The sequence below is a fragment of the Caretta caretta genome, chromosome 23 (genome assembly GCF_965140235.1).
Source record: "Caretta caretta isolate rCarCar2 chromosome 23, rCarCar1.hap1, whole genome shotgun sequence".
Classification (NCBI taxonomy): Eukaryota; Metazoa; Chordata; order Testudines; family Cheloniidae; genus Caretta; species Caretta caretta.
Genome location: NC_134228.1, coordinates 6,648,614 through 6,668,865, shown reverse-complemented (window position 1 = coordinate 6,668,865; position 20,252 = coordinate 6,648,614). Strand labels below are relative to the sequence as shown.

Here is a 20,252-nt window from a genome sequence, read left to right as displayed (position 1 = left end):
AGGCAGCTGGTTGCACTTGGGTTGGCTGCAGCACGGTTCTGGTCTGCAGTGTAAACCGAACCGTACCACATCTGGTTATCCAAGGGACATGCTCCTCCGCTTCAGAACCAAGCTGTGCGGTACTAAGGCCTTAGCCAGGGACAGCCTGCCCATGGGCCCGGAGAGCTCCAGGATATCCAGCCTTCCTTTCCACTTGCCCCCTCCCCTTGTTCTCTGGCACTTTTGGATCCATGAGCCGGTCTGCTTGGGACATTTCACTGTGTCAGGGAGTTGTCAGCCTTTAGGGCTAGAAACTTACATTTCAATGGAAGCCGAGTATCTCACTCCATCCCATGACTCTGGGAGCTGGTGCTTTATGAGACACACCAAATACCAGGGGAACTGTGATGAAACCACAAGCATTGGCCACTTGGCAACACCCTGTGTGTCACACAACCTCACACACTGTGCTCTTGGCCATGTAAGTGAGGGGCAAATCCTGTGATAAACCCTATTATACAGCCCAGGAAAAAGGTCAAATGCAGAGACCACCCTCGGCAGGACCCATCAGGTTAGAACGTGAGCACTATTGACCCAGTGACATCAGTGCTGCAGATGGGCCCTGTGCCAGCTGCAAGGGGTGCGGGGGGATGTCACTCCAGCTGCTGCCAGATGGGCTCTAAGCACTGTTTTCCTCGCTGGTATATTGAGGGACACAGGGGGCAGGGGCACCCTTTATCTAGTCACCCACTGATCCCTGTACGCTCCCCTGCCCCCGGCTTTCCAGGCCCAGCTGCAATAGTCGGTCTGTCCTTCCATGTGCTTGCTCTCTCCATATGGACCTGTCATCCATGTGCACCCATCCCCATGTCATTGGGGCCCAGTGTGGGGAGGGGTCGAACCCTTGGGTGCACTGGAGAGGGGAGATTCAGATCCATGGGTGCGTTGGGGGGGAGTTGGACCCTTGGGTGTAGGGAGGGGGTCAGACCCAGGAATGTGTTGGGAGGAGTCAGCTGCATGGTGGGGGGGGGAGGTGTCAGACCTTGGGTGTATGGGGTAGGTTGGACCCATGGGTGTATTAGAGGAATGAGGCACTGGATCCAGGGGTGTGCTGGAGATGGTCAGACCCATGGGTGCGGGGGAGTCAGACCTAGGGGTGTGTTACAGGAAAGGGGGTTGGACACATGGGTGCACGGCAGGGTTGTACCAGTGGGTGTAATAGGGGAAGGGGGGTCAGACTCATGGGTTCAGTGTGTGTGTGTGTGGGGGGGGGGGTTGTACCCAAGGGTGTGTTGGGAGGGGTTGTGCACATGGTTTTGTTAGGGGAAGGGGAGTCAGACCCATAGGTGTGTTGGGGGGGGGTGTCAGATCCAGAGGTGGTTTATGGGAAGGGAGGTCTGAGCCAGGGCAGGGGGTGCAGTGAGGGAGTAGGACCCAGGGGAGTGTTAGGGGAATGGCGGGTCGGACCAAAGGGTATGGTGGGGGGGGGGTTAGGACCCAGGTGCCCAAGTGGGGGTCAGACCCATAGATGTGTTAGGGCTGGGGCTGGTCAGACCCTGGGCTGTGCTGGGGGGGTGTTGGACCCAGGGGTGCATGGGGGAGGAGGGGTTGCCCTTTTCAATATGCCGTTATGTGATGAGGTGTCCTTAGCCGGCCCCGCCCCATTGTGGGTGTGTCCTGTGGTAACCCCACCCCTAAGGGCGTGTCCCCACCCCAGCAGGCCGTAACAACGCCGTGGCTCCGCCTCCTGTGGGTGGGTCTTGCAGATCGCCCCGCCCTCAAGCGGCTGGGGACTCTATCTGGGACGCGCCGCGTGGGGGGCGTGGCTTCAGTTCGCCCCGCCCCTCTGGCCGTGCGCTCCCCTCAGGTCCTTCCCCCGTGGGCGGGGCCTGGTCGTGCCCCTCCCCGTGGGCGGGGCTCGCTGTCTCTCGGCCGGCGGCGCCATGCGGAAAGGGCCGGGTGCCGGGGCCCGGCGCGGCCGGGGAGGGGGCGGCCCGGAGCCCAGCGCCCGCCCGCGCCGCGCCCCCCCGCGCCTGCTCCTCCTCCTTCTGCTGCTGCTGGCGGCCGGCGCCGGCCTGTACCTGGGCTGGGGGTCCGGGGCCGGCGGGGGGCAGCCGCGGGGCCCGCCCAGCGCGCAGGTGAGGGGCGCGGGGCAGGGGGTGCGGACGCGGGGCGTGGGGGCAGGTGCGCAGGGTGTCTGGGGCGCGGGAGTAGGGAGCATGGGGGGCAGGGTGCCCAGGGAGGGGCAGGAAAGTTGGGGTAGGGAGCATGGGGGGGCAGGGGAGTTGGGGTAGGGAGTATGATGGGCGTGGGGGCAGGGTGCCTGGGAGGGATGGCGAGTGCCTGGGGGGAGGGGCGTGGGGGCAGGGTGCCTGGGAGGGATGGGGGGCGCCTGGGGCGAGGGGCGTGGGGGCAGGGTGCCTGGGAGGGATGGGGGGTGCCTGGGGGGAGGGGCGTGGGGGCAGGGTGCCGGGTAATGGGGGTTGCAGTGAGGCATGGAAGGGGCAGGGGGCCTGGGAGGGAGGGGGTGTGGGGGCAGGGTGTCCGGGGGTGAGGGGGGTGTCGCACTGAGGCATGGAATGGGCAGGGGGGGCTGGGCGACGGTACGGCCGTGTAGAGCTAATATGGGGTGCAGTGTCGCTGAGTCCAGGAGGATGCTCGTCTGGGGCTGGCGGGCTGGGGGGAGGCCCTGGGTGCCCAGAGCCCTGGGAGAGGCAGTAGGAACACCAGCGCTGGCATCTACCCCCAACCCCTCCCTCCACTGACACTAGTGGGGGCAGGAAGAGGCCCTTGAATTCTCACTGGCTCTTGTGCTCTGTTCTCCGTCACCCTAGCGGGGTCGTGCAGCACAGGGGGACGCAGCGGGAGGGCACCCCCCCGTTCGCATCCACTGCCTGTATTGGGGACAGGATGCCCGGGGAGCCTTAGTCATGGAGCAGGGCCCCATTGTGCTGGGTGCTGTACGAACATGAGGAAGGAGACAACCGCTGGCTCAAGACCCGGACCGCAGGACCCCTCTGCTCTCGCTTGGATGCCCTGGGTCCGTTGCTGGTGCCGGGGGTGTTTTGAACGGTCCATTGGATTCCAGCGCTGTTCCTTTCCGCAGCTTGGCCACAAGCCCCGGAGCCTCTCCAGTAGCCAGGTGAAGCGGCTGGCCTCCCTGGTGGACCTCCGGCGCCTCTGGAACTCCTTCCTGAAGCCCATGCTGATCGAGCGGTACCCGGGCAGCCCGGGGAACAGGAAGGTGCGGCAGGTGAGTGGGGGCTGTGGCCGGGCGAAGCCTTGGGGTGTGCGGTCCTTGTGCTGTGCCGGAGGTTAGGGCACATCCTGGGCTCAGAGGACACCCTGGAACGTGGGACCCCAGAGTTAGCTTGGGCCCTGAAAACCCAAGAGGTTTGCCCCAGCTGCAGCCAGTGGCTCAAGGCCAGGAATTGCTCTGGGGCAGCTTTGTCTGGTTTCAGGCTCCGGAGCAAACGGCGGCTTTGCCTCCCTGCACCGGGGACCCTGGGCAGTCACTGCCTTTGGTGCGAAGTGGGCGCGAGAGACCAGCTAACTCGGTATCCGCACGGATACGGCCCTGGCTGCAATGGGGGCAGGGTTAGTCTGCGGCCTTGTCTACACTACACAAGCCCTATGGATATCGCTGTGCTGATATAGCTGTCCCAGCAGCGCCCCTAGTGTAGACCCAATGGACACTGACAGAAGAGTTTTGCCCGTGTAGGAACGATTTCCCTGAACGGCACTGTGCCAGCAGAAGTGCTCTTCCATGGACAGCTGCATCTACACGGGGTTTTTTGCCAGTGTAGCTATGGCAGCTAGGGGCTGTGTTTTTTCTTTCCACACCCCAAACAACAAAGCTGTGCTGGGTTTGTGGAGTAGCCCTGGCCTGAACTAGGGATGCGGGAGATCTGTGGGGTTGGGTCTGCAGGACCTCTTGGGGAAGCTACACCCGGTTTGAAGTGGGTGCCGAAAGCTCAGTGCATTTTGGAAGTGTCTGTGCCAGAGACATGTCCATTGCAGACCCAGCGTGCGGGGGTTCAAGCCCTTGAGAATTGGTTTTCCCCTTCTGCAAATATTTTTGCAAGTTCCAAATATTTTCCTGTCTCAAATCAGGACAAAAATTTCAGATATTGGCAATACCCCAAGACCTTTTCTTTGCCATTTCGGCTCAATGGAAACGGTTCGTTTTGCTCAGTTTGCCATGTTTAATTTCAGTTTTGACCTTTTTTCAGTCTGTTTAGCTGAAATTTCAGAACAAAACGTTGTTGTTTTGACCCAGAAAACGGGACTGTTTGAAGCGATTGAAACGTTTCATTTGCACAGTCAAAACATTTTTTCGAGGCGGGAGTGTTGTTGAACCTGACCTAGCCCCATTGCACTGGGCAGATCCCTTTGGAGATGGTGAGCATCTCTCCGACCCTGCCCCTTGCCTTAGAAGGGTGAGACAGTTCCCACCCCCCCGCAGCCCCCTGGCCTCCCTGCTGATATCCCCAAAACCGCTGCCCCCTGATGCTCCCCCCAGACGGCACCCTGAAGCCTTCTCTGTCTTGTCCCAGTTCGTTGTGGATAGCCTGGCCACGCTGACTGCGGGCTGGCGGGTAGAGCTGGATACCTTCGAGGACCGGACACCGCGGGGTGTCGTAGGCTTTGCCAATGTGGTGGCCACGTTGGACCCCGCTGCCGGGCGGCGCTTGGTTCTGGCCTGCCACTATGACTCCAAGTACTTCCCCCGCGACCGGCAGGGCCGCACCTTCCTGGGGGCCACCGACTCGGCCATGCCCTGTGCCATCCTGCTGGAACTGGCCACGGCCTTGGACGCGGAGCTGCTGAAGACCAAGAAGCAGGTGAGAGCTTCCCAGGTTGGGGGTTCTACTCTTGGCTTGGGGAAAGGAATGGAGTCTAGTGTGTAAAACCGGGGGGGATGGGAGCCAGGACTCCTGGCTTCTATCTCTGGCTCTGGGAGGGGAATGGGGTCTAGTGGTTAGAGCAGGGGAGCTGGGAGCCAGGACTCCTGGGTTCTATCCCTAGCTCTGCTGCTGTCCTGGGTGCAGTCCCCTCACCTGTCCAGCAGCGCCAGGTGTTGAGCGAGCCCCGTGTCTCTCCCCAGGGCTCCGAGGTGACACTGCAGCTGTTGTTCCTGGACGGCGAGGAGGCCTTCGGGGAGTGGAGTGAGAGGGATTCCCTGTACGGGGCGCGCCACCTGGCTGAGCACATGGCCAAGGCTCAGCACCAGCCGGGCACCAGCCAGCTCCAGGCTATGGTGAGAGCCGCCCGCCTGCCCCTCTGGGGAGTTCTGCCTGGGGGATCTTTCAGGCTGGAGGGAGATGGTGAGGGTGCCTGTCCGGGGTAGGCGGGGGGCTCAATCTGTCTGCACTGGATCTTGTACCAATCCCTACCTCAGATCCTCCTGGGGTGACTGGGCCCCTACAGATTTAACCCCTCGTTGCCTCCTTGCAGAGCCTGTTTGTCTTGCTGGACCTGCTGGGGGCCCGCCACCCGACCATCCAGAACCACTTCCCCCTCACTGCCTCCTGGTTCGACCGGCTCGTCGGCATCGGTACCAAACCTTCCTTTCTTCCAGGGGTGGGAGGGGGCTTGCCCCCCCAGGCATCTGTAGTGGGATAGCTACCTCCTCCCCCGCCCGCCAGTCCTGATGGTCCTGCATCTGTCTGACAATGAATAAAGGTGCCTGGGTTCTAGCCCCAGCTCTGGGAGGGGAGTGGGGTCTAGTGGTTAGAGCAGGGGGGCTGTGAGCCAGGACTCCTGGGTTCCCTTCCCAGCTCTGGGAAGGGAGTGGGGTCTAGTGGTTAGAGCAGGGGGGCTGGGAGCCAGGACTTCTGGGTTCTATCCCCAGCTGTGGGAAAGAGCTGGGAGTTGGGGATTCAGTCCCTGGGGCTGTTGACCTGGCATCTTTCACCAACACTTTATTTCTCTCAAACACGACTTGTCAGGTTTGAAATCCCCCCTCCCTCCCTCCCTGGCGTTTTCTCCTGCTCCCGGAGACAGCAGCGTCTCCGTGTCCTCAGGGAGCTCTGTTGTGAGCGGCCAGGTGTGGCCCCCTGTTGGGCTCGTCCTGCCGCGCCCCCAGCCGGGCAGGTCCCAGGAACCAGCTCACTCCTCACCCTCTGCTCTGTGTCGCCCAGAGAAGCGTCTGCACCGGCTGGGCCTGCTGCAGTCTCACCCCCAGGAGCAGACGTACTTCCAGCGGGAGCCTGCCTATGGCCCTGTCGAAGACGACCACGTCCCCTTCCTTCGCAAAGGTACCTGCCTTGCCCCTTGCTACCGGGCGTCCAGGCGCAGAGCACTGTGGGATGGACAGCTGGGGGGCCTCCCCAGAGGAGCCAGGGCAGAATGTGTGCAGACAAAACATGGTGAGACTCCCCCAGGCTCCCACACAAGCCTGGCCTCATGAGTGGAGCAAGGGACTGAGACCTGGGTTCAGGTCCTGGCTTTGCCACTGCCCTACCGGCTGACTCTGCTGCTGTCTTCCTCAGTTTCCCCATCTGTGAAGTGGGGGGAATCATTCTGACCCCCTTTGTAAAGTGCTTTGGGATCCCCTGAGGACAAGGGCTATGCAAGAGCTAGGTGTTATTTACAGGGGTAAAATGCTTTATAGATGATGTTTGCCTGCCTGGCACGCTTCACCCCAGAGGTGGCTGCATTTTGAACTTAGGCTCTGGGATCCTTGGGGGTGAAAGACTTTATAAACATATCATTGCTATCTAGCCACTTGGCCCTGACTCGCTTGATGTCTCTGGCCAATCTGGTTCCCATAATGCACCTGGCCAGCTGCTTGTTGCTAGGTCAGGGGAGCACATGGCTCCTAGATGTAAGGTCAGGTCGTGCCTAAGGGCCTGGCTCCATCTACTGAGACAGTGTGCGCATTTAGAATGTCGCACGTCGCCCGCTAGTGGCTAGGCCACACAGGGATAATAGTCTACTACTGCTGACAATAGTGGAATTACTCCTGTAGCTCCAGCAGTAGAGGCTGGTGCTTGCAGTGATGCAGAGCCTGGGTTGGATCCCTGCTGACTACCCATGTATCTGTCCGGCCACAGGAGTGCCGGTGCTGCACCTCATCGCCACCCCCTTCCCGTGGGTCTGGCACACGATGGAGGACACGGAGCAGAACCTGCACCCCCCGACCGTGGAGAACCTCTGCAAGATCCTGGCTGCCTTCCTGGCTGAGTACCTGTGGCTGTGACTGCCCAGAGCCTCTCCTGGTGAGGGGACCAACCCCTCCCTGGGCCTCGCAGGATCCTTTGCCCCTCCTAGGCTGAGCTCCATGGGGCCAGCGGCCAAAACACCCTAGGGACCAGGCAAGGTGGCTTGGGGGGCCCAGGCTGTGGCAGCCCCGCAGGGGCTTGAGGAGGTGTTACAATGCTGGGAGGATGGGAAGAGAGATTGTGCTGAGTCTGTTCTGGGGCTGTGGCCAGCCCAGGAGTGAAACCTCTTGCTTGAGCCCCTTGAGGTTGGGCCTTCCTGGGCTTTACACGCCCTCCAGAGCTCCAGCCGCCAGGGCCTGGAATAGCCTCTTCCTAGTGCGGGGCCTGGATCCCAGCTGGTCGCGTCCCCCAGGGTCCACGGCTCAGAAGCCGGAATAACTGGGCTGAACCTGGACTGTGCCAGGGGCAGGACACCGGGGGCTGCGGAGGGGTCGGGGGCAGACCTGCACTCTCTGCAGCGCGGCCTCCAGCTGCCAGCCCACCAGGGGTTGCTCCTGTTTACGGGGCCCATCCAGTCCTGGGGTGCCGGGCTCCCAGCCTCGCTCAGGGGCTGCTCCACAGCGACTCTCGTAACAAAGAGCTGCCCCCTCAGTGCTGCTGCCCCCTTCCCACATGCTGGGCAGCCCTGGGCACTGTGGGGCTGGGACACTGCTCCTGGCATGGCTGTTCCCTCCGCTCCGGCCCCTCCTGCCAGTCTCCAGCCGCAGCCCCAGCTCCCATCAGCAGGCGCAAACCCCAGCTCCCCTCCCCTTCCTTCAGCTTAGGGCTGCCGGCCTGACTGTGTGTGACCCATGCGGAACCAGTGCCCCCTTGGTTTCTCTCCACCTCCTCCCTCTGGATTGAGAGGCAGCACAGCCTAGTGGGCAGAGCACTTGACTGCACCCATGGGATCTGTTCCACGCTCTGCCACTAACTGGCCCTGTGAGTTTGGGTAAAACCCTTTTCCCCTCCCTGTGCCTCAGTTTCCCCTCCCATCCTTTGTCTAATTAGACTGTGAGCTCTTTAGGGCAGGGACTGTCTGTCTCATGTTCTGTGTGTATAGCACCTAGCCCAAGGGGGCCTCTTAGTGCTAATCTGACAGACCATAATCACACCCTCTCAGCTCGCCCAGCCCAGCCCAGCGGCAGGGTGGTGATGGTTTAACAGGAGATGAAATGATTCCCGGCACTTCAACTTTTCATGTGCTAGAAGCTGGTTTATTGTCACTGCTCAGTAGCTCCCAAGCAAAGCAAGCGCTAAGCCGCGGGGCGCTGGGGTAAAGGCAAATTGCACTTGAACTAAAAACCCCTTTGTGGGGCTCTGCGACCCACCCGACGGGTCCTTCCCCGTCCAAACACTTTGCCCCCCTCGGTGAGAGAGGCTTGTGGGAACGGACTGTCGGGGCGAAAGGGGCGAGGGCTGAAAGCTTTGAGAGCCAGACCCTGCGGGGGCCAGGCAGAGCCGAGTGTCAGGGCTCGGGGACACTTGGGTTCCCTTTGTGGGGGGTTAACTAGCGACCGGTTTCTGGGGGATTCCAGATGAAATCTTCACTGCAGAGCTTGGGGGGCTGGGGGCAGAGGCGGATTTGACTCTGGGATTGAGAATTGCTCGGTCGTTTCACACGGGAATGGAGGCGATGTTTCCTGAGCTGCCCAGGGATTGGCAGGGCCGTTGCCACAGAGCTCAGCTGAGGCTTGGCCCCACCCCCCTGGATACTGTAAGACCCTGGGCCTGGCTGTGTGTGGACCCGGGCTAAGCTGACATGCCCGTTGCGGGCGGGAGCGAGGGGCTCGGCCTGGCGTCTGCCGAAGGAAGCAGTCTGGGGGAGGCAGGTGGCTCCTAGGTGCTATTAGAAATCTGAGCCCCGTGGGAGGGCAGCAGAGCCCAGGGGAGACAGGAGCGTAACCCCAACTCTCAGAGCCATGCTCTCCGGGCCCCAGGAGGCAGCAGGTGGGCGAGAAGCGGGAGGCTGCCCCCTGCTGGGGGGCAGAGGTGCTGCTTGAGCAGGCAGAAGCCGCGGGCGGGGTCAGCGATAGGCGCAGGGGCTGCCTCGAGGCTGCAGGGACTCAGGCTTCAAACTCAGGCCACTGGCTTATGGCGTCGTAGAGGGCGTCCCCGGGGCATTCGGTTGACTTCACGTCTAGATGCCCCTTCAGGGTGTAGCTTTCGCTCAGGAAGCCCCCGGAGACAGGACATTGGATCAGGCTCTTGGCAGCGGTCAGGGTGGTGTTGTCAGGGGCTGTTTCTGCAGGACACCAGTGTTAGAGAGCTTATTCCTTCACTCTCCCACTTCCCTGGTCCTTCTCACATGAACAGAGAGCAACAATACCCGAAGTCCGAAGGTGCAAACAATTCGATGTTTATTGGGGTGAACTTCCAGCAAGCTTAAATACAAGTTCCTTTTCCTTATTTCCGAATCCCAACTTACTTCCTGTTTGCCCCTAATTTATATAGTAATATTCTTAGCTATACCTTAACCAATCATTCTACGAAAATTTAACTAACCAATCCTAACATATTGTAACATGATTATGTAACCAATTATATCCCACCACCTTAATTAGTTTACATCCAGCAAAATTAATTATACAGCAGACAGGAACAATCACAGAACCAGACAGAGATTATACAGACAAACAATAGCAAAGTGGGAACTATAATGGCAAGACAATACAGAAGTGAGGATTTCACATCCCAGTATTGATAAGTGAGTTCTTGCCAGACAGGATGCTATCAAACTAAGTTTTCTTTTACATTTTCTAGGCACTTCCCTTTCTCTGGAGGTGATAGGAATACAATCCTGTCCTGATAGTGCCTAACAGCCCAATAGCACCTTATTTCAATGTGACTAGTTTGGAATGTGAGGATGTGACCGTTCGCTCCCCAGCTTATGGCTGCCTCTGCTGCTTAGCCAAAGGCCTGAGCCTAAGAACAGGGCCCCAGACTGTCACAGTAAGAGAAGGACCTTACATTGGCAGACAGTGATTTTGATTCTTTTATACCTCTAACTAGCCAAGTGATAAGAATACACCTAAATTCTTAAAGTACAGGCCTTTACAGGCAGGCCTGAATATCTATATCCTAACAACCAGCAGCCCCCTGTTAATTTCACACACGCCCCTGGCCCCTCTCTGCTGCTCAGGGGATGTGAATGTGGCCTGAGTAAATAAACACCCTCTAGCCTTGTTCTTGATTGGCCATGTCAGTGTCTCTCTCCCCCACCCCACTGCATTTGGTAATGTATCTCCCCGCCTCCACACACACATTTGCTTTGCCACGCTTCCCCTCCCCCTCCCTTTCCTGACCCTGTGCCCAGCCCAGTGCCCCACCGTGGTGGAACCAAGAGCAGCTGTGAACTTCCTAGTTCCCCTGGGGGCCTAGCAGGAAAATCTGTACAGACCGAAGAATCAGGTACTGGAGAAGCTGCCCAGGAAGCTGATTCCCAGTGACTTATCGTTCCAGTTCTTGGCATGGGCCCCCGTGGTGCTCCAGCCTCTGCCCTTGTAGACTCTCGTCTTCACCGATCAGGAAGCTGCAGGCAGAGCGCAGTGTGAGACCCACATGGGCACGTCGGCCACACCCTCCCCTCCCCATCGCTCTCGGCACCTCCCCCAGGGTCGTCGCTGGCCCCGCCTGGGTTTGAACCTGGGACCATCAGAGCTAGAAACTCAATCCTCTGCCATGGAGCTAAAGACCCACTGAGGAAAAGGACTGGAATGGAGGGGCCCTAACCTGTATTGCACTGTTTGGCCATTAGGTGGCGCTGTGTGTAACACCCCTTATGGAAGGCACCAAGGGCCCCACCTGGACAGAGCTGGGGGTCGAGTGAGGGCTGTAGCGGGCCCAGATGTGGGGCAGGAGAACAGCACTGGGAGCCGCTGCCCTGCTGGAAATTCCCAGCTGGGTTTCCATCTCCTGACATCACCATCTCAAAGCATTTCACGGAGCAAAATCTCTGGCCAGGTTTTTGTTGCGGGGCGTCAGGCCGGCTGCAGGGAAACGTGTCAATAACGCCAGCACGGGGTGATGTCACAGACGAGGAGGGCGCAGGCCCCGCGGCGTCTGTCGGCTGAGCTCCTGGCACAGCCCAGGGGCTCCCTGTGGCCCTCCATCCCCCCACCAGCTCCATCACTGCCCCCCCAATCTCCCCCTGCTAGGGGCTCTGTGCCCCCGCCCCCCTCCCCTCTTGCCAGGGTCCCATTCTCCCCGCACAGCTGGGTCTCTGGGCGCACCCTCCCCAATTCCATCTTTTCCGCCCAAAATATTAAATATAAAAATCAAATCTCTTCTCTGGAGAATCCCTAGGGTGACCAGACAGCAAGTGTGAAAAATTGGGACAGGCGGGGGAGGTAATAGGTGCCTATATAAGAAAAAGTCCCAAACATCAGGACTGTCCCTATAAAATCGGGACATCTGGCCACCCTAAGAATCCCCCTCCCCCAGCTGTCCCCCTGAGTGTGGTCTCGGCTGCCCCCCCGTGGCTACCTCGGGGCAGCGGCCTGGAGTCTGTCTATCTGCTGAAAGGAGGCCCCAGTCGCACCCCGCCCCCTCACTTGTAGCCGATGTCAGACCAGCCCTTCTTGTCCATGTGGTAGCTCTGGATGCCCCTGACTTGCTGGCTGCAGGAGACCTGTGAGGTGCAATGGTTCCCTGCCGTGTGGTGGATGATGACGGAGGGCACTGGGGTCCCCAGCGGGTCCCTGCTTCTTGGGACCTGGGCCTCCCACTGGGAGCGGGGGACGATGGTGGGGCAGCCTGTGCCATGCAGGGGAGGGGAGAAAGGGTTGGATTAATGGGGGTGCCCCCACCTGCCCCAGCCCACACAGCAGGATCGGGCCCAGAGCTGGTGCTCTGAGTGGGGCTGGAGCCGTGGGGGTGGGGTGGGGGCCAGCAAAGGCCATGCACGGCGCAGGGGGGGATGCGCAGCCCTGCGTTAAATGTGACGGGGCTGGAGAGAGGCCTGGCCGGGAGCCTACTCGCCCCGCAGCACCACCCGCCGGTGGCAGCAAAGGGGTGAACGGGGAGCCAGGCCAGGCTGGAGGGAGGCCAAGCAAGGGCTGGGCTGGAGATGGCGGGTGGGGCTGGTGCTCCGAAGTCACCCTGGGCTGGGGAAGCTCTTGCCCAGGGTGTGCGGCTTTGAGCCTGTCTGTCTCGTCTGCCCCCTCCGGTCATTTGGATCCCTCCAGCCTCCCCTCCACTCCGCAGCCTTTCTGCCTTTCTGGTCTCTCTGCATCCGGGAGGCCCCTGATCATTCTGGTTTCCCACTGCTGACCCCCCCGCCACCCCTCGGCCAGGTCCCTTCAGAGACGGGACAAACAGGATGGAGTCCAGTGCCCCAGAAACTGGAAGGTCAGAACATCTGACTCTGAGAAAAGGCTCATTGGGCACAATCAGCCTGGGGAACTCCCTGCCACTGGCTGTCACTGGGCCAAGAGCAGGATCCAGCAACGGATCAGAGAACGAGGACAGCCAGCGTCACAGTGGGTGGCACTGGATGGGTTCCTGCCCTGGGGCTTGGGGCCACTACCTGGGGGGAACAGAAAGGAAATTCTGCTGTGGCTGGGTTATTCCATCATGGGCCACTAGGGGGTGTCTGGCGCCTCCCTCTGGAGCATCTGGCACTGGCCGCTGCTGGAGCCGGGACACCGGGGTAGATGGGCCCTGCTCCGATCCAGGGGGCGACGTCTAGGCTGCAGGGACATTCCCAGCACGAATCCTCCTAACAGGGCCTTGGTGGGAGCCGGGAACCAGCTAGTGTTGTTACTGCTCCCCCCACCCCACCCCACCCCTCTGTCCGTGCTCTCCCTCACCCTCTTTCTGCCCCTGCTCCCCCCTCCCCAGCCCCCATTTCCCTGCCCTCCCCACACAGCCTCAGCTCGCTGCCCCTCTGCATGCTGGGAGCTGGCACTTTCTGGCTCTTGGGTGCCCCAGGGCAGTTCGGATGGCGCTGGGCTGGCAGGGGACACGGCCTGGGCGGGGGCGTGTGCGACACTCTGGGATCGTCTCCCCACGGGCAGGGCCAGGGGCCTCGTCCCTTGGGCCGATGTACACTAGGGCTCTGGGGAACGGGCGACAGGGGATGACCCAACCCTCCCACGTGGAGGGATGGGCTGGACGGGAGCTGAGGGGCGTCTCCAGCTCTGCAGGGGCAGGTCCAGCCCAAGGCACCAGGCCAGGGGGCAGGTTTGATGGGTGACTCCATCATTGATTTCCCCCCCTCCCTCCGTTCTCAGCTGCTTCAGGGATTCCCAGCCCTGCCCCCCACCCCCTGGCCCAGGGGGATCCGAACTCACCAAGCGCCACGGCGCAGAGCACTGAGAGCCACACGACCCGCGTCAGCAGCAACATCTTCCTGTCGCTCAGTCCTGTGGGGACACACGCCCGTCACTGCCGGCCTGCCACCCCCAGGAGGGGGCGCTGCTGGGCGGAGCCAAACACCCCCAGAGCCCCTGGGTAGCAGATCCCCCTGTGCTCAGGCTGCCCCGGGCTCCAAGCCCAGACTGTCGCCTGACGGCAGCGTCCCATCCCCATCCAGATCCCCCTTCCCCATGAGCTCCCCGGTCCCTATGGCAGCCCCTTGAGCAGCAGGCTTGGGGGTGGCTCTGGCTGTACTAACAGCCCCCTGCCCAGCTGGAGCTGTGGGGAGAAGAGCCGTGCTGGGGGACAGAGCTGGTCCATGGAGACCGGCGCCCCGTGGGGTGCAGAGAGGGGCTGGCATGAGCCCTCCTGGGTTCCTGCAGAGCTGGGAGCAGAGTGAGCTCCGGACGCAGGCAGCTGCTTCTCTCTATAAGCGCCTAGGCAGGCGACAGGGCGTGGGGCCAGGTAGCTGGTTAATAAACTGTCTTGCCAATGCTGTTTGGGAGCCCAGCCACCGAGGAGGAAGGAGTCGGGGGGGATTTCACCAGGGGGCTGCAGTTGCTGAAGACCCAGCAGAGCTCGTGCAGCAGGGCTCAGGGGTCCGTAGCACGACCGGGGCCGACAGACTGCGCGTCGAGGGGAAGGAGCGATTCTGGCCTGGCAGCGCGACCCCAGGGGCAGAACCTTCATCCCAACGTGGGCAAGGCTGGGCACAGAGCACCACCCGGCCTGGGGAGCTGGGGAACGCCGCACCGGGGGGACAGCACGTCGGCCACCGTCCGGGCCGCCATTTCCTGCTCCGACCGATCCAGACACGCCGCCTGCCCCAGCTCCCCTGAACTCCAGCTGCAGGGCACTAAGGCAGCGCCTGGAGATCCCAACCGAGATCGGGGCCCTGTCGTGCCAGAGGCTGCAGCCACACGCAGCGAGAGCCAGTCCCTGCCCCAAAGTTTCCAGTCTGCCCTACGCACAGCTTTTGTCCCGATGTAACTGTGGGGTGGTGGGGTCGCTTTTGATGATACAGTTATACCAGTACCAACAGCAGTGTGTGTGCGGTGACACCAGGATACAGGTGCCTGGTACCAGGGTCAGACCCGTCGACCCTTCTCGTCCGGGAATAGTTCTAGCCCGGTTGCAGGGCTATAATTGTACCCCCACCGGGGCTGTAATGTGTTAACTAGCCTGGTACAGTTACACTCCTACAGCGTTTGTGTGTGGACGCGGCCTGCCCATGGGGTGACCTTGGCCAAGTCCCGGCCCTGCCCAGTGCCTCAGTTTCCCTCTCCGAAGTGGGGAATCATAGAATATCAGGGTTGGAAGGGACCTCAGGAGGTATCTAGTCCAACCCCCTGCTCAAAGCAGGACCAACCTCAACTAAATCATCCCAGCCAGGGCTTTGTCAAGCCTGACCTTAAAAACTTCTAAGGATGGAGATTCTACCACCTCCCTAGGGAACCCATTCCAGGGCTTCACCACCCTCCTAGTGAAATAGTGTTTCCTAATGTCCAACCTAGACCTCCCCCACTGCAACTTGAGACCATTACTCCTTGATCTGCTGAGGAGAAGGGCAGTCGAGTGCCAGGTGCTGTGAGCCTCACGGCCCAGCAGGGGGGGCTGTAGCCGCCCCAGGCTAGGAGATGGCTGGAGCTCCATGTAGCTGAGGAAGGGGCGATGATGGTGTCACCGCTTAGGGCAACTGCACTGGTCCTGCCCCTCCTTGGCCCAGCCAGGGCACCAGCCCTGGGCTCCTGGCACGCCAGCCGCCACCTCTTGTGGGCAGGACCCGCCTTGCTCTCCCTCCTGCCGGGTGCTCCAGGCTTCCCGGTTTCCTGTTGGCACTGTGATATCCCCAGCAAGTCAGACTGGCCGAGCCGGCTGCTTTCCTGCCCCCTCCGAGGCTACAAGCCCCATGAGCCCCACAGCTCCGGCCCCACCAAGCCCCCCCCAAGAAGCACCTCGGTGCTTACGGTGACAGGACTGCCAAGAACACGGGTTAAACCAATCAGCGAACTCACCCGCCTGCTACTAGGCTTACCAGGGATCCCTCCCCCGACTCCAGCCAGGGCTCCGGCTGGGGTGCAGCCCGTCAAACCCACCCAGGGGCTTTTCAGTGCTTCCAAGCTCAGCACAGCTTCTGCGGTGAACACGTCCCCTGGGAATCTGTGAGTGCCGCAGGCCGGTCCCTCGATCTGGGAACAGGGCATTTGCAGCCAGTGGCTCACTCCTCAGGGCATCGCTTCGAAAGGCCGGGGGCAGAGGTGGGAATTTGCATCCCCGCCTTGGCCAGTCGGTTGTTTTACAAGTGTCCTGTGATATTCCTGACCCTTCCCAGGGTTTGATGGAGTCACGTCTTCCCCAGAGGAATCACGTCCCAGACTCCAGACCCATTCGCATTTGTAATACAATGAACTCCTAAAATACCCACACTTCGTCCAACCAGCTTTGTGCAGGATCTGGGAGGGAACCGCCGTCTCTGGCCCATCTCCCCCTACAGAACTGGGTGGAACCAGGTGCTGTTCGGCACCCTTGGGGAACCCATTGACTTGGTGCCTGGACAGGTTTCTCCCCTGCCTGGCCTTTCTGCCATAGCCTGTCACAATGTCACGTTTCAACGTTGCGTTTAAGAAGCATTCTGCCATCATGCCAGCACCCGGCCTTCACAAACCCGCCCGGTCGGCTGGCAGCCTCCTGCCCCAGTTCTCTGTAGAACCCCTGGGCCGATCTCTCCCACGCCCCTCCTTACTCGGGGTGCCCCCAAACCTTTTCCTTCCAGCACGCAGTTCATTTTCTTAACTTGCGACGCGGCTCGGCTGCCTTATTAACGCTGAGGCTTGTCCTGCTCCATCACATCCTCCGGGTCGTCCTTGCACTCAGCCGGCTTCCCTGGTGCTCCCAGCATCACCGCAACCGCTTCCACCGTTCTCCGCCCGTTTCTGACAACCCCACATCTGCACCGTCTCCTCGGCTCCTTCCTCTCGCCCGCCTTCCCCTTTCCTTGCGGCGCTCGCCAGCCGCCCGTTGACATCCCCATACTGCGGCTTCCCTTTCTGAGCATTTTCTGTCACTTCCTTAAGCTGCTGATTAAAAGCCTCGCGCACCTGATGCTGAGCTGCCGCCCCGGGTCAGCTTTCCCCTCCACTCTCTGGTCAGCCCAGAGACAAGCAGCGCACACGTGTGATCCCACAGGCCGGCCGGACGTGGTGCGGCCCCAGAACCTTCATGCGTAACAGCACATTTCTTTACAAACAATCCAACCCCTCATTTTACTCTTGATGGCGTTAACGTTTCTCTGGATCTAGTCTTACATCTCTTCTTCAAACTTTTCCCCTCCCCTGTAGGCCCCTAGACCGTCCCAGCCAGAGTCTCCACACACGGCTAGGTCTTTACTCCCGACACAGAGGTTGTGACCCTGCCTGGTCCGGTTCCAGCCGGTAAACTTGGGTCGGAGGATCCCCCAGGGAAGCAGATTTATTACCAATTCAGCTTCAATCTTACTTCCTACTTAAACAGACCTCAAGGACCCAAGCCCCAGCCAGTATTTATTAGTTATTAGTACAGCGCCCAAACAGAAAGGCAGATCCATTACCAAGTCTGCTGAACCAAACCTTGCAGCTGTTGATGTAAACGATAGATTGATCCCCGTGATGTCTTTTGCCACTGCTTGCATACAGTTTGGACTACTTATAGGTAACTTAGTTCCAGCTTATCACTTCCTCTTTCCCAATGCAAGGCTACAAATCCATCTGTGTCTGGTAAATTTCATAGACTTCCCAGCACACAATCACACATCTGCTGCTTAAGCATAAACTTTTACCATTACTAGAAAAGGAGTACTTATGGCACCTTAGAGACTAACCAATTTATTTGAGCATAAGCTTTCGTGAGCTACAGCTCACTTCATCAGATGCATACTGATGCATACAGTTTCCACAGTATGCATCCGATGAAGTGAGCTGTAGCTCACGAAAGCTTATGCTCAAATAAATTGGTTAGTCTCTAAGGTGCCACAAGTCCTCCTTTTCTTTTTGCGAATACAGACTAACACGGCTGATACTCTGAAACCTACCATCACTATGTTATTTATACATTTCCATTTGTTTGCGGTTGGTACATTTCTCGCACAGTCGCGTGGCAACGCAAATAACAGGGCATGAGGCCAAAAATGTTAGCAAATTGGCATTTTTCACAGCCTGTGAGAGTTTAGCAGCATTCCCAAAGCATCTTGGGAGTTTGGGTCACCAGTAGGCCTGAGGTCTGATCGTAATTTGACCTACCAGTCAACAAACCTTTGTACTGGTATAAAGGCATCCCCATGGAGGGGGTGGGGGGTGTTGTAATGTTTTAACTAGACTGGTCCAGTTAAAGTCCTCAGGCTTTTGCATACAGACATGGCCGGCCTGTGGAGTGACTTTGGTTAAGTCACGTCCCCCTTGCGTGCCTCAGTTTCTCCATCTGTAAAGTGGGGATAGTGATGCCAACTTCCTTTGTGAAGGGCGTTGAGATCTGCTGGAGAAAGGGGCTAGCTCAGGGCCAGGTGTTATAACTGGGGAGCAAGAGGGTCTGTCGCTGCCCCAGGCAGGTCGTGGGAGCTCCGCGGAGCGGAGAGACGGTGGCAGACATGGGTAGCAGAGGGCGCTGTGCTGGGCTCCAGTGGGGCAGGTTGGTGGCAGAAGGGGAGGTCTCTCCAGAGTCCAGCAACGCACCCAACAGCCACGTGCCCTGATGCCTGACCCCACTGTCATCGCCCCCAGCACGGCCCCCAGCACCTCTCTCATGTGTGTCGGGGGGGAGGGGATTTCTGCTTGGGCTGCCCCCACGCGCTGGTGCTTAAACTCCAAAAGGAAGCTTACAAGCAGTGGAAATCTGGACAGATGACTAGGGAGGAGTATAAAGATATTGCTTGGGTATGCAGGGGTGTAATCAGGAAGGCCAAGGCACAACTGGAGTTGCAGCTAGCAAGGGATGTGAAGGGGAACAAGAAGGGTTTCTACAGGTATGTTAGCAACAAGAAGAAGGTCAGGGAATGTGTGGGCCCCTTACTGAAAGTGGGAGGCAACCTAGTGACACATGATGTGGAAGAAGGTGAAGTACTCAATGCTTTATTTGCCTCAGTCTTCACAGACAAGGTCAGCTCCCAGACTGCTGCCCTGGGCAGCACAGCATGGGGAGGAGGTGAGCAGCCCTCAGTGGTGAAAGAACAGGTTAAGGACTATTTAGAAAAGCTGGACGTGCACAAGCCCATGGGTCCAGATCTAATGCATCCAAGGGTGCTGAGGGAGTTGGTTGATGTGATTGCAGAGCCATTGGCCATTATCTTTGAAAACTCGTGGTGGTCGGGGGAGGTCCCGGACGACTGGAAAAAAGCTAATGTAGTGCCCATCTTTAAAAAAAGGAAGAAAGAGAACCCGGGGAACTACAGACTGGTCAGCCTCACTTCAGTCCCTGGCAAAATCATGGAGCAGGTCCACAAGGAATCCATTTTGAACCACTTGGAGAAGAGGAAGGTGATAAGGAACAGTCAACATGGATTCACCAAGGGCAAGTCATGCCTTCTATGATGAGATAACTGGCTCTGTGGATAGTGGTGGTCGTGATATATCTTGACTTTAGCAAAGCTTTTGATATGGTCTCCCACAGTATTCTTGCCAGCAAGTTAAAAAAGTATTGATTGGATGAATGGACTATAAGGTAGATAGAAAGCTGGCTAGATTGTCGGGCTCAACGGGTAGTGATCAACGGCTTGATGTCTAGTTTGCAGCCGGTATCAAGCGGAGTCCCCCAGGGGTCGGTCCTGGGGCCGGTTTTGTTCAACATCTTTATCAATGATCTGGATGATGGGATTAATTGCACCTTCAGCAAATTCACAGATGACAGAAAGAAAAGGAGGACTTGTGGCACCTTAGAGACTAACCAATTTATTTGAGCATAAGCTTTCGTGAGCTACAGCTCATGCTCAAATAAATTGGTTAGTCTCTAAGGTGCCACAAGTACTCCTTTTCTTTTTGCGAATACAGACTAACACGGCTGTTACTCTGAAACCTCACAGATGACACTAAGCTGGGGGAATAGGTAGATACACTGCAGGGTAGGGATAGGGTCCAGAGTGACCTAGACAAATTGGAGGATTGGGCCAGAAGAAATCTGATGAGGTTCAACAAGGACAAGTGCAGAGTCCTGCACTTAGGACGGAAGAATCCCAGGCACTGCTACAGGCTGGGGACCGACTGGCTAAGCAGCAGTTCTGCAGAAAAGGACCTGGGGATTACAGTGGACGAGAAGCTGGATATGAGTCAGCAGTGTGCCCTCATTGCCAAGAAGGCCAATGGCATATTGGGCTGTATTAGTAGGAGCATTGCCAACAGATCGAGGGATGTGATTATTCCCCTCTATTTGGCACTGGTGAGGCCACACCTGGAGTACTGCGTCCAGTTTTGGGCCCCCCACTACAGAAGGGATGTGGACAAATTGGAGAGAGTCCAGTGGAGGGCAATGAAAATGATTCGGGGGCTGGGACACATGTCGCACGAGGAGAGGCTGAGGGAACTGGGGTTATTTAGTCTGCAGAAGAGAAGAATGAGGGGGGATTTGATAGCAGCCTTCAACTACCTGAAGGGGGGCTCCAAAGAGGATGGAGCTCGGCTGTTCTCAGTGGTGGCAGGTGACAGAACAAGGAGCAATGGTCTCAAGTTGCAGTGGGGGAGGTCTAGGTTG

General features: G+C 58.9%; 2 protein-coding genes across 4 annotated transcripts; one reads left to right on the top strand and one right to left on the bottom strand.

Annotated features, from left to right (window-relative positions):
• Positions 1-1,919: 1,919 nt before the first annotated feature.
• On the top strand, positions 1,920-10,377 carry QPCTL (glutaminyl-peptide cyclotransferase like). 3 transcript variants are annotated; one of them, XM_048834328.2, is made up of 8 exons: positions 1,920-2,117; positions 3,086-3,232; positions 4,536-4,823; positions 5,087-5,239; positions 5,437-5,536; positions 6,123-6,239; positions 7,038-7,202; positions 9,948-10,377. In XM_048834328.2, the coding sequence occupies exons 1-7, from the start codon at positions 1,923-1,925 to the stop codon at positions 7,181-7,183; spliced, it is 1,146 nt and encodes a 381-aa protein (XP_048690285.2). In that variant the 5' UTR covers positions 1,920-1,922; the 3' UTR covers positions 7,184-7,202; positions 9,948-10,377. The 3 variants fall into 3 exon arrangements, with proteins under 3 accessions (XP_048690285.2, XP_048690284.2, XP_074978494.1); XM_048834327.2 differs by having other exon boundaries at positions 7,038-10,377; XM_075122393.1 differs by lacking the exon at positions 5,087-5,239 and having other exon boundaries at positions 7,038-10,377.
• Positions 9,251-16,572, bottom strand: LOC142069913 (peptidoglycan-recognition protein SC2-like). Its single transcript, XM_075122673.1, is given in 7 exon segments — positions 9,251-9,429; positions 10,600-10,697; positions 10,699-10,716; positions 11,738-11,966; positions 13,478-13,549; positions 15,577-15,730; positions 16,390-16,572. Coding segments are annotated over 7 exon segments (933 nt in total).
• Between the last annotated feature and the right edge of the window lie 3,680 nt (positions 16,573-20,252).

Excerpts from the sequence above, each read along its gene's own strand:
- QPCTL (XM_048834328.2), top strand. The coding sequence starts at position 1,923 with ATGCGGAAAGGGCCGGGTGCCGGGGCCCGGCGCGGCCGGGGAGGGGGC. Across the intron at positions 3,233-4,535 it reads GGAACAGGAAGGTGCGGCAG|TTCGTTGTGGATAGCCTGGC; the intron begins GTGAGTGGGGGC and ends GTCTTGTCCCAG. Across the intron at positions 5,537-6,122 it reads CGACCGGCTCGTCGGCATCG|AGAAGCGTCTGCACCGGCTG; the intron begins GTACCAAACCTT and ends TGTGTCGCCCAG.